Source organism: Phocoena sinus, chromosome 20 (genome assembly GCF_008692025.1).
Source record: "Phocoena sinus isolate mPhoSin1 chromosome 20, mPhoSin1.pri, whole genome shotgun sequence".
Classification (NCBI taxonomy): Eukaryota; Metazoa; Chordata; class Mammalia; order Artiodactyla; family Phocoenidae; genus Phocoena; species Phocoena sinus.
Genome location: NC_045782.1, coordinates 21530881 through 21544613, shown reverse-complemented (window position 1 = coordinate 21544613; position 13733 = coordinate 21530881). Strand labels below are relative to the sequence as shown.

The 13733-nt window shown below is 42.1% G+C and overlaps 1 protein-coding gene across 2 annotated transcripts in view; it reads left to right on the top strand.

Annotated features, from left to right (window-relative positions):
- CA10 (carbonic anhydrase 10) overlaps nucleotides 1-13733 on the top strand; it is a 620400-nt gene that overhangs the window by 595305 nt on the left and 11362 nt on the right. For both annotated transcript variants that reach the window (XM_032615887.1, XM_032615886.1), the window contains 2 exons: nucleotides 135-230; nucleotides 4738-4810. In XM_032615887.1, the coding sequence (XP_032471778.1) occupies nucleotides 135-230; nucleotides 4738-4810 (169 nt within the window). The remainder of the gene's footprint in view (nucleotides 1-134; nucleotides 231-4737; nucleotides 4811-13733) is intronic.

Genomic DNA, 13733 nt, shown 5'->3' with positions numbered 1-13733 from the left:
TCAATTATAGGATTATCTTTCCAATTGTTCTACAATGTACTTTACAGTTTACCCTTATGTAGGGTGGATATGCCGTACCTCACATCTTTTAATGCTAGATTGTTGTTCTTATTATTGTTTTTCACTCCTGCCAGGTACAGCTCATCCACTATAACCACGAGTTATATACCAATGTCACAGAAGCTGCAAAGAGCCCAAATGGATTGGTGGTAGTTTCTATATTTATAAAAGTAAGTGTATTGCATTCCTTCATTCTTCTCTTCTTGCCATTCCCACCCAATCAGAATATCAGTTTGCGGTCCTGTTGGATCTTAGAAATAGCAACAGAGGTAATATCTATGCCCAAGAAAAGCTGCAGGGGGTGACTTTTATTTCCATGAGATTCATGATAAATAAAGTCCCTTTCAGTGAGATGCAAAAACAATGAGTTCCATTTCAGAGCACTGGGGCCAGAGGATTCAGGTAGCTTTTGTCCTAGAGAGAAAAAGTGTGCTGGATCCAGGGGCAGGCTTTAGGTCCCACTCATGCCGAAGAATCAGAAGGAAGCAATATAAGGGGAGATGGTTTCTCACTGACACCCCACCGGATTAAAGACCTGTCCATCAGATAACCCTTGGAAAAAGAGATGAAAGGAAAATGTGAGATATCTCTCCCCTCCAGGCACTGCACTAAACAGCTCCCTCCAGCTTCCCACAATTGCTCTATCATCTTTCCCTTCCATTGTCCCTCTCCTTTGTAAGCATCCTTGTGAATAATTAAGCAAAGGTCACCAATGCTGACTTTATGACATACTAGGGAGGCTCTACATCTTCTTACAGTCATCATCAACAACAAACCTCCAAGCAAGCAAATTCTAATTTGTTAAAAAATAATTACCTTTAACATTTTGACAGTTGTTGAGTGAAACAAGTTTGCAAATTAAAAAAAAAGAAAGAAAACAAAAGAAACTGTCTTTCCAAAAGGGAAAAAAAAAACAAAAGCAAAGGGTGGCAGTTCTAAAAGTTGGCAGTCAGTGTGCTAGCCCCTTGGGAAGTTTTAACCAGACCATTAGAGGAAGTGCTCCAATCAGAACTTGGAATCTGATGATGGTCAATAGAAATTCAGCATTTGGCACTAGTGAGTTTTAACAGAGCTTTCGTGGTGGCATCATCATCACTCAGAAGGATGAGTGCAGGGGCAACCCCAGGCATCACTCAAAAGAATGGGCAACAGGGGCAACCCCAGGCATCACTCAGAAGAATGAGTGCAGGGACAACCCCAGTCACTACTCCCCCTCCCTCCTTGAGAGCATCACCCTTTTCAATAAGCACTTTGCCTTGCCTGGCTACACCACCTCCTAACTTACTCTCCCTCACCTCACCTTTTTGTGGCCCCAGTAGAGCTGAACATTGGACAGAGGCATTAGTGACCTATTGCTGCCACTGGCCACCAACCCCACCTCATCTAGCTTGTTATTGGCAAAGATAGGAAGGGGCTTTTGATAGAGGAAGTACATTTTTAAGCTGTCGTGCCTTCTTAATACCTGATGTGACTTCCCAAAGGAAACTGGTCCTGGTACAGACTGATCCTGTCAGTCCCTGCTCTACATGTCTTGACATCATCACAGACCCTGTTATAATAAACAATGGGTTCCTGAATGCCAGGCACTGAGATATGTACTTTACATATATTTTATCATTTAACCCTAATAATAAACCTGTGGAGTGGGCATCATGTCCCTATCTTGCAGATGAGGAAAATGGTTCAGAGAATCTTTGACATTCCATCCTAATTCATGTAGTTCGTAACAGCCCATAAAGGAATGGAACCCAAGTCTTGCTTGACTTTAAGGCAAGTCAGTGACCTTACTAATGACCTTATTCACAGAGCTGGGAGGGGGAAAAGAGAAAACAACATTTAAAAACTTTTCCCCCACATCCCCATGCTGCCCACAAACATGGGGCAGATAACTATATCCCTCAACCAGCCCCAATTATGATATTGATAACCAACTGATGCATTCAACCTGGGTCAAGCTTATTGTTATGAAGCCTAAAGATATTTCACAAAATTGTGCCATGCATGTCCAGGGGCTCACATCCCCTGTGGCTTTCCCAATGCCAGGCCTTCCATGAGTAATTCTCACGGCCAACATGGACTGCCCAACAGCTCCTGACCTTTGGTGAGTGCCTCAGCCCCTGCCACTGGCATTGCCTCACTTTGCTTAAAGCTCCTAAGTCAGTGTATGTCATCCTGGAAGTGCAGGCACATTACAGCTGACACTGATTGATTCACCAGGAAGTCAACCTCCTAACTGCAAACTCCTGGTGTGTTTCACAAGCTCCTGCAGAAACACTCTTTCCACCGAGATTACTGATGCAGGTCCTGCTGCTTCCCTGCGGGTTGTTGAGTGAAACATATGCCCCAGACCCTGAGGTCAGTGAAAGGATGGTGAATAGCTCCTGCATCTTCTCAGGTCAGTTTGGCTCTTAGGGATGCTTCTGTTCTTTCCCTGAGCAAACCTGAAGCTTTCTGGCTAGATCTCAAAATAAGCCACAGCACTTCTATCTTTGTCCGACATAATCAACTCCCAGATGCTCCACAGTGAGTTATCCAAGCTGTGACTTGTCATTCACTCATCCCCAAACACTGACTGAGCATGGGACACAGTCCAGCCTTGTTCTGGACACTGGTACCTAGAAATGACGTGAACAAAACCTCTGGTACCCCTCCCCTCCTGCTGATCTTTCTGCCTCTCCTCCCCAGTTCCTGCCTCAAGGTAGGCAGGAACAGAAAATGAGAGACCCTGTATCTAGGTCAGCTGAGCCCTCAAGATGTCACCCTGGCCCAAAAGCTGAGCCATAAAAGCACTGGAATTGTTTGTTAAAACAAGAGATTTGTTTATCTCTGGGTTTTACCTATCTCTGTCCCTTCCTAATCCCCCACCCTTCCTATGACCACAGGGAACTGAGATTTGGCTATAATTGCTGCTCAATCACATACCATTAACTTCTCACTTAAGCTCACTTATACCAAGTACATATTTTATCCTCTCACCCACACAGCCAACATGCTAGAGCCCACAAATCATCTGTGTGCACTTTGGAAATTTTTCAATTATTTTTAATCAGCACAAAAATGTCTAATCCCAATGTTAGCTCTGCCCAGACTCACCGGGTACCAGGAAACCAAGGCACCCGATTAAGGGACATGGCAGATTCGCCATGACAATCTATTTTTGGCTCTCCTTTCATGGGCTGCATCAACACAAACAGGCAGCTTCAGGCTATCTTTTAAATAGCTGAAGAGGATGTCAAAGTAGAAATTGGATTCAGCACTAAAGCTTCCAGGGATCAGCAGTGTTTAATTTGGGACTTTTCTCCATTTGGAGTGGGATTTTACCTCCGTTGAACATTGTCACTCACCAAGCTCCCCTTGGTGTTTGTCTCACCACAACAACACACACAGGAAACTGCGTGGGAAAGGAAAGGCAGATGGAGGGAAAATAAACAGTCTGTGCTTTCTGCAAACTAAAAATTACCTGTTGCTTATCTAATAATAATAATCATCTGCTGCAATTTTCCCAACCCTCAGAATAAATCAGATTTAAAATGTTGATGTGTCACAATATCCGATTAGCAGCTGAGGTGTAAATTACAGAGCACAGCTGAGCAAGGTAGGAGAAAAATAACTAGGATGAACAATGGTCCCTAGAAAAAGGCTGAGTAAAAAGGGAGTTGTTAAGAAAACAGTATACACAGTCTTGTGGGGGCCCATCACAGTCTCCAAATTGTGGTTCTCTGGCTTAAGCCCCTGGAAACTTGGCTTGTTCTCCAAACAAGGAATTTGGAGACGTAACAGCATGGGCATAAAATGGGAACTGATCTCTGAACATCTAGTAAAATGTGTCACCCATAATAGGAATTTGGTAAATATTTTTTGGATGGATGAAAGGACAGATTGATGGATGATTGATTGATTGACTGAATGACATGGCTTATGATATATTTGATTCATGTAATACTGAGCAGTGGTATAAGATTCTATATTATATCCTAGAGATCTTTTTCATCTCCTGATATCACTGCTCTGAGTACTCTTTCTCTCACTCTCTACTTGGAAAACTATCCCCTTCCTGATATGTCACTCCCTACTCCTTACTTAAAACCCTCTGATATTTCCCTATCCCTACAGGATAAAGTTTAAATTCCCTAACATGACACTCAAAGCCTGACATGACCTAGCACTTGCCTACCTCTCTATCCTTACCTCGCATCCTTCCCCCATACTCTCACCTTCACCTACACTGAAATACTTCCCTGAGCATGACTAGTTCTCCCATGTCCATGTGTGCACAATCCTCTGTATGTCATGTTTTTCTTCATCTTTCCTCCTTTTCCACACTCTACCACCAACGCACTTTGTTAACTTCCCCCAATCCTTCAAGACTTAGCTCAGGCCTTAGTGCCTAAGATTCCCCAGGTGGACGGTCTTCCTCTAATATCATCATACCTGTAACTTTATCATAGCACTCTTCACACTAAATTATAACCATTAGGTTACTTACCTGTCTTCTTTCTCTAGACTGTGGATTCTGGAAAGTAGATTCTATATATTTAATCTCTGAATTTCCAGCCATCATAGTGTTTATAGCATGGTAGGGACTCAATAAATATGAGTGAATAAGTAAATGCATGGAGGCGATGTTTATCTTGAAATAATACTGCCAAGTTATTAATATTTTCTTTTCTCCTCTAGGTTTCTGATTCATCAAACCCATTTCTTAATCGAATGCTCAACAGAGACACTATCACAAGAATAACATATAAAAGTAAGTTTCGTTCAATTTCCTATATAGCAACTATTCTATAATGGTTAGTCCTGTCTGAAGTCAGAAAGGCAGAACTGATGATTTCCAAGGGACTCTTTCAGCTTCATGATCCTTTAATTCTGTAGAAAGTCACTCTGGAGAGTGAAGGCAGGCTAAGAAGCAGCTCATTTCAAACAGAAGCCCCCAGAGTGCCTTTGTCATCCACACCTGTCTAAGGCAATAATGATTATTATGATGATGGTCATCATTATCCCATGGATTGGTAAAGAGCTGGGGAACTCTGCTAGCTGACAGACTCTACCATGTCAGCTGGCCACATTTGGGACTTTGCCAATTATGTGATTGAAAAAGTATTCACCAGGTGGTTTGGATCCAACTTCAAAACATCCAGAAGCCCTCAGCGAAACCACATCTCCCTCTCTGTGTCATTGGGTCTCCCTTTCAGGTGGAGGCAGGGTGGCATTTTTCTTCATTTACGTGTGTGATACGATGACCTAGAGAACTCTGTCCAGTTTCCTTGGGTTTCTAGAGTGTTTTATCGCCAGAATCCTTAAGCAAAAAAGAGAGAACAGTGCAAAGTTGAAGGGAGTAGAGGGGAAAGGATGCTACTGTCTTCCACAGCAATCCCAGAGCTTGCCAGATTTGGGGATAGTTATGGGAAACAGCACACACCAAGGGAATGAAATAAAACAGTATAGGAAAAAAAACATTTAACTAATTAAGAGTGACCAGAAAAGTGGAATTCATGTGCCAATTTTGTACTTAATCAAGGAACTTCCTCACTTTGACTCTGTTTCCTCGTTTGTTAAGTGAAGAAGTTGAACTTCAGATTTCTAAGGTCTTTCTAAATCTAGGATTCTGAATATGATTTTTGCAAATGTAAAAAGCAACACACAAACATTCTAACACCTCACATCCCCTTTGCATATCCTCACTTTGTGGAGGCCACTGGTGCTTCTACCTCCAATGGTGACGTGGAAAGACAGAGTGAATGATTACAGATCTCACCTCAGACTGCTAGAAGGAGAGTATGGAGAAACCTTCTCTTGTTAAATTATTCATCCATTCAGCAAGCATTTCCTGCACACCTGCCTCATGACAGGCACCAAGTGAGGCTCCTGGAATAAAAAGATGGGCCAGACACCAGCCCTCCCCACAGGCACTCGCTTCCATATGAAGTCACTTCCATATGAAGAGGTTGGGGTTGGGGACGCTGGCGGTGATGAATGAACCTGGAGAATCACCTAGAAGAATTAAGTTATCTCCAAAACCATACCACCCTGCCCCATCAGTACCCCTATGGAGTCCTCTCTAAGTTCAAACTTAGATTGATCAGCAAAGGGAGACATTTCTGTCTTGTGTGCAAATAGTTTTTATAACTGCCCATAAAGGATTATTAGTTTTTTTAACTTTTTTGATTAAAAGAGCATAAAAATTAAATTAAATGTTTTCAAATAATCTTGAATTTGCAGTTTAGAGACCATGAAAAGCCATGAAATCATACATTAAGCCTCAACACACAATCTAAGAGATTGCCAGCTACAGAGTCAATCATTAGTGGGACTTCCCTCCCTGCCCCACCCCCTAGCTCTGGTCTGATTAATATTAAGTGATGTGGCTGCTGCCAAAGATGAAAGCATCCATATGGGTTTGTGCTATGGGAAGATGACCTTTCTTATGAACAGGTATCAATTCTGATGCAAATAGGGGCTAGAGAGCCAGGATGACAGATCTTCTTGGAAACAATGATGAATAGCAGTTATGTGGCTGAGGGGAACCTCAACTTCATCTACTTCAAGTGAGATGTTCCTGATGACTCATCCCCATTGGGTCTGTAGGAACTGAAAAGGACAGACTTTGGCAACAGCTGAAGAGGATAGCAAAGTTAAGACCAAAGACCTTCATTCATTTGTTCACTAAATATTTGCTACAAGTATTTATTAAGTGGTCCTGCGTGCCAAGGAATAGAGAGATCAATAGAACATGTTTCCCGTCCATGAGCCCCTCACTCTCTAGTCAGAGAGACAGACATATCATAGTGTTTCATAAAGATTTGTATAGCAGGGGATTTCCCAGGTGGTCCAGTGGTTAAGAATTCACTTTCCAAAGCAGGGGATGCGGGTTCAATCCCTGGTTGTGAGAACTAAGACCCCACATGCCGTGTGGTAACTAAGCCCATGCACCACAACTACTGAGCCTGCACACTCTAGGGCTCGTGTGCCACAACTAGAGAGCCCACATGCCACAACTACTGAGCCTGCGAGCTCTTGGGCCCGTGTACCACAGCTAGAGAGCCTGCACACTGCAACTACTGAACACATCACTCTAGAGCCTGTACGCCACAACTAGAGAGCAGAGCCCGCATGCCACAACTACAGAGCCTGTGCACCACAACTACTGAGCCCATGCACTCTGGAGCCCACATGCCACAACTAGAGAGAAGCCCACGCGCCACAAAGAAGAGCCCAAGCACCACAATGAAAGATCCTGCATGCCGCAACTGAGACCCGACGCAGCCAAATAAATAAATACATGTCTAAAAAAATTTAAAAACTTTGTGTAACAATTACAATGTATTAAAAATAGGAACAGAGCTCTTTGGGATCATAGAAAATCTGCCTAAAATTCATGGCAAGGTAATACATAGCAATTGCAATTCAAATAAGCACTGAATAGATGAGTAAACATTTGGTAAGAAAAGACAGCAAGAAAAGAGGGAGCGAGGGAGGGAGGGAGGGAGGGAGATTCCAAGCAGCATATACAAAAGCAAGAAGAGCATTTAAAGGACTCAATAATTCAAAGGAAGGAACTTTGCTTTCATCAGCTCTTCCTCTCTGCCCACAGCACATCTGATAAACATTCATTATGGCCTGAATAAATGGAGAAACGAATGGCCCCCTATGGGGGCAGAGGGAATGGCAGGAAAGATGGTCTGGACTCAGATATTGAAGGGTCTTGAGAACAGGCTAAGGAGTTTATGCAGAAGCATATTTGAAGAAATGCCCTCACTGCCCTAGATATAGGCTCCTAGAAGTGGGACTAAGAGAGAGCAGGAGCGCCCCCTTCTCTTGTCCCATCATCTATCTGTCAGGGCCAAAGGGAACTAAAGCAAGATAAAGAGACCCAGTATGGGGAAAGGTAACTGCTTTACGTCCCTAATCACAGGTATTTTGTGCTTTTACACTGTTGGGGAATAATGGAGGTATTCCCAGGAGCACTTATCACATACCTGAAGGAAGTAACACTGCAGGGATAATTATTGGCCTGACATGTGGGAATGGCCTAGACACTGTTATGCCCAGGACACTGTGTCTGAAAGGGATTGATTTTCTCAGAAGGAAAGCACTAGCACTCTTCCCTCCAGCTGAACGCCCCAGGGCAGCCAGCTCTTGGAAGGTTGGCCAGCAGACGGCAAGAAGGGGAGTTTCTGAAAGAGGATTCATGCACACGGACACAGCCAGTGGGTAGGAAACACAAGCCTGGAAGTCCCCCCTGGAGGCTCTACAGGAAGCAGCAGGTTATTCATTGTCCCATGAATTCTGGTAGAGACAAAGACAACACCACCTGCTCAGGGGCAACTATCAGAGTACCCTGCTTTCATACTTTTAAGCAAGCAAGAAAGAGATGGGTCCCCACAGCTGCCACCCAAACACACTACCCAGGGACAACTGACTTTGACCCCCACCCACTCTCCCAACCAGCCCGTTCTTCTGATGCTACCCAGAACTGCACCCCACCATAGCTTCAGTCTGCCATACTCACGCAGCTGTGGTACCCACTCTGCAAAGTGCTCATCATCAGGAACAAGGAAGAAATGCTAACCAAACACTTTCTGCACTCTAGGCTCTGTGCTAGAGCTTTATGTGCAGCACCTTACCTGGTGCTCACAAAGTCCCATCCTCAAAATAGATACAATTGTTATACCAGTTTATAGATGAGGAAAGCAAGGCTCTAAGAAGTGAAGCCATTTGTCAAGGACACACACCTAGTGAGTGGCTCTATTAGTCAGTAACATCTGCATAATAAACAAGCATTCCGCAATAGGCATTGATTTCTCACTACTGCATCTGTGGGTTGGTTAGAGTGGCTCTAGACGTCTGCAGGTCAGTTAGGGCAACTTGGCTCCACAAAGCTCTCATTTTTCTGGGATCAAGTACTTCTTATGCTGGGGGTCAGAAATGTGTGATGTTCCTTAAGACCTAGGCTTGAAACTCACACACTGTCACTTCTATCCACTTTCCACTGGTCAAAGCAAGTCACATGGCCAAGCCCAACATCAAAATACTCCCATGGAGTTGGGGCTGAGGAGGGAGTGAACATTTCCTGAACAATAATTTACTCATCCATAGTGAGAGAGCAAGCATTCCATCATAGGTCCTCCCGGGGACTTTTCTATGCTCTTACTTTCCTACTGTCTTCCTCCCTAAGGAGCAAGGAAAGCTAAGCTCTGAGGTCTTAAAACTAGTTGTAATGCTGATACTTTCACATTACATGAAGCTTATCGGCATGTTCTTCTCTTAATTCCAACCTTAGTTCAGTTTGAAGAGCCATCTCTTTGCTTTTTGCATTTGTTTCCACTCTGGAAGGGACATAAACTATGCACAGAACTTGTGGGTACTTTAAAAGTTCAGGCTCATACCATCCTAAGCCCCCTGCAGCTCCTGTCTGTCCCTTGGCATGGGACTACCAGTGGAAACCACTGTCATTCAAGGGAACACAGTGGCACTGCCATTATTAGGCACATACAGAAACCAGAGAAGGCATAGAGGTTGGTACTAGATGGGTCAATCTTCTCCATCAGTCTTTCCCTTGGAGGCCATTTGTAATGAAAAGTCAATCTAAGACTCTGAGCAGAGAGTGACATGATCTCCTGACAAAAGGATCTCTCTGTTTGCTTGGATAGATTATAGGGGCATGAACAAAAGTTGGGAGATGATTGCAGCAATGTTGATCGTGATCAGGCCAACTTGGGGGAGGTGATAAGAAATGATTGGGTATATTTTGAAGGAAGAGCCAAGAGATTTACTGACAGATTGGGTGTGTGATATGAGAGAGAGGAGTCAAGTATAACTAAGGTTTTTAGCCTGAGTAAATGGAAGGAAGACTTTTCCATCATCTGAGATGGGGAAGGTTATGGATGAAGCATATTCATGGGTAGGAAGGGAATCAGAATTTCAAATATGTTAAACTCAAGATGGGCATCAAAGAAGAGGTGTGGAGTATAGGCAGGTGGATATATGAGTCTGGATTTCAGGATACAGAATTACAGATATAAATGTGGAAGTCATTGGGATTCAGATGGCATTTAAACCTGGGTGAGATCATGGGGGAGAATAAATAGAGAAGAGAGGCGGACATATCCTCACTTTTGAAAGATCCCCATGACTTAAGATTGTAAATAATTTCTAAAGATATCTTTTAAATCCTACCTTGGAAGAGGCTCTGGTATGTCTGTCTCATCAACTTGCTCAGGAGGTACAAAGAGGCAGGGGTAAGCATGGAAGCATGGGGTGAAATCACTACAAAATGGCAGCCAGTAGGCACACAATCCATTTGCTTGATTTGAACATATATTAGATGACTAGGGAGAAAAAAATGAATTGTGCAAAATCATTCTATTGAGCCAGTTGAGAAAATCAATGCCAGGTAATCCATAAAAGAAGGAAAGAAGGAGAATCTCGCCAAAAGGACTGGGAATTTTGGAAGCCAACATTCTGGTAAAAGCCACCATAATTATGGGATGCAATGTGTTCTAGTGAAGAGATATAGAATTAAGCAGACCTGGGCTCCTGGCTCTACCACTCTTTTCTGTGTGGATTCTGGCAAGTTTCTTAACCTCTCTGAGATAATTTCCTCATCAATAAAATGAGGATACTAATACTGACATTGAGAGTGTTGGGATGAGGATTAAACAAGGCAATGAGTTAGTTGTCTGGACGTTGACTGGTATAAACCAGGTGCATAATAACATGTGTTTCTAAATTATCCTAGGTATGTTGTGGTCAAATCCAGCTTCCTGGAGAGTGGGAGGCAGGTCACTATAAAACTAAATAAAAGTTATTGTCAAGGTGAATGCAATACAGGGCACACAAACAACAGAGCTTGTTTACTCTAATGAAACCCAGCTCCTGCATGGGACCCGTACATTGGATGGCAATAGCCTAGTGAGCTTCCACTCTCTTTGAAAGCTTGGATTTCATATGTCTGAACAAATCTTATAAAACACTCTCACTAACCCAGACTGATGATGGAAAAGACCAGCCTGAATTAATTTCAGGCTGAATTTAGAAAGTCTTCTAAAGAAAATCCATTTTATTAAAGTTAAATTCGCCTTCAACAGATTAAGGGTGGAGACTGAAATCATGGCATTGAAAAATGGATTTTCTGGAGGAGATATTCGTAATTTACTTGAAGTATTTTAATTGTTTAGTGTAGTGTATTGGAACAATGCCAATATCCCTCCATTTTCCTTATGTTAATTAATAAGTAGGCACAGAGCCCCAATTACATAAAAGGTGACATTCTTATCATTTGATTATCTACCTGATTTCATGGGGCCAGCATTATTTTTTTTTTAAAGAATATTTATATTTTCAAGTGGAGCAAAGAACCTTCTTAAATGGGTAAGAGGGAGTTGTTATTAGAACAGTACACATAAATGAATGCTTTCTTCCAGGGTCTTAGGACAGTGGAGTATTTTAGTAGCTTCATTCTCTTTCAGTTTCATATACTCCATTCATTTCATAGACAGTAAATACAATGGTGAACTTCAGTCCAATAGGAATCCAAAAGATTATAGATTCCAAATTTGAAAGGGTCTGATTATTGTCTTAATACATATTTCCAGCAAGGAAATAAAGACACACAACTCAAGTTGTTTTGAGGAAAGCTTTTAAACATGGTGTTTTGAGCCCTTTAAAAATCTTTTTTCAAACTTGCCTGTTTATAACTTTGCTTTAGCCCCCCCCCTACCCCAACCCTGACTAAAACATGAATGTGTAGGCAAGGATAGACCAACTTGTAACTGCCTTATACTTCTCAGTTCCTTGGGAAGTGTTCTGTGCACTCACTCCTCAGAGGAACACAGTGTTAAATGTGATGAAATATCAGCAGGGAGCTTAAGCATGTTACTCCTGGTGACTTTCTCTATGCTTAACTGAACTTGTGCTTTCATTTCAAATGAATGGATTTGGAAATGTTTTCACAGAATGCAAAATGCAGCATTCCACTCCCCACGTTGCAATCCAAGTAGTAACTATAGTCAGCAAGGAAAAGGAACATCTTACCTCCATTGAATCCAGTTCTCGGAGGCCCTCTTTTTCATTTTTCATTTGTATAAAATGAAAAATCATATTACTTTATTCTTTAGCAATTGCCTTTTTTCATTTCAGTTGAATTTGCCTCAGATTACAAGAGGAAATGTCATTCCATATGAGGAAATTGCCAAAGAGTTCCATATTAATCAGAAGTTAGTCCAGTATTGATTTCTGGAACTGCTGTGGCTTTTTCTCACTGGCACCATTCTCTTTGAATGGGAACTTCATAATCAGGAAGCCGGGCGATGTTAAATCTCATCAATGTCACATAAGTTAACACGATGCATTTACCAGAGGCTGCCATTGAAGTTCAGACTAAGGGAAACGTTTCCCCGCTATGTGATACTAGGCATTTCATCATGGTGTGTTTCAAAGAAAGAAAGAGAGAGAGAGAAGGAGGGAGGGAGGGAGGGAGGGAGGGAGGGAGGGAGGGAGGAGGGAAGGAAGGAAGAAAGAAAGGAAGGAAAGAAAGAGTCAGCTTTAGGAGTTGTGTCCAAAACTAAGAACTCAGTATAAGATAAGGCATCGATTCAGCAAGAGCATGTCATAAAATCAAAAGCACAGCTGTTAACTTCTCCAATCATTTGGAAGAATAAAATGGGGCTATCAACTGTGTATAAATATTCTCTACCTACTGGTTATCCAAGGGGTCTTCCTGTGATGTAGAGGTATATCCAACACATTGAAAAAGTTACAACACTGTCATATCAAAAATTTGACCTACAGAAGAAAAATTTATCTATGTAAGCTTGTTTATATTGAAGGATATTTGGGGGTCTATAGATTATTTTTTAACTTAAAGATGACTTTAGCAATTATCCAGAATATTCTTGTGCCCACAAGTAAGAGGTTACATGACTTATCCATGAAGAAAGAGTAAGTTACTGGCAAAGCCACAGTTGGAACTTAGACTTGAATTAAGACTCCTACTTGAAGTCCAGGGCTTTGCCCTCTATATGATGATGATGATAGATAGAAGATAAATAGATGATAGATAGATAGATGATAGATATAGATAGATAGATGATAGGAAACCTCTCTATAAAACTACTCATGAAAATTTATTTCATGCCATCACTTCCTTTCAGTAAATATCCTTAAAACAAGGAGAGGCATGCATGATAAACCTATTGGCCTCTGAGCTTCACCCCAAATTTTTATCTCTCTGTTTATAAACAGCTCTGACCTCTAGATCTTTGGCATCCTTACTAATGAATAGAGCCTTGAGAATTTGGAGAGCAGAATCCACCTTTCAGGACATTAGTTCTTGGGCTCCTTTCTGTCTACCATGACCAGAGGATAATACTGACACGCAAAAACTGTTGGTTTTCCGCTGGCTGCTGCATGGACAAGGTAGTCTGTGGGTAATAATTACTTCCTGACCTGGTAAGCCATGGAAGACACCCAAGTGTTCCTTGACACTAGGGCTGAAAACTTTCTTGGGTCCCACTGCCTCTTTCCTGCCAAATACATCAAGCAAGTCATTGTGGGGAGAAAAGAAGATATAAAAATGTAGTCAGTAGTTCTCAAATTCCAATCCCTAAAAGATAAAACAGTGATTTAATGTCAGCCTTTGAGGCAGAATGGTGAGTCATGAGGACAAGTGT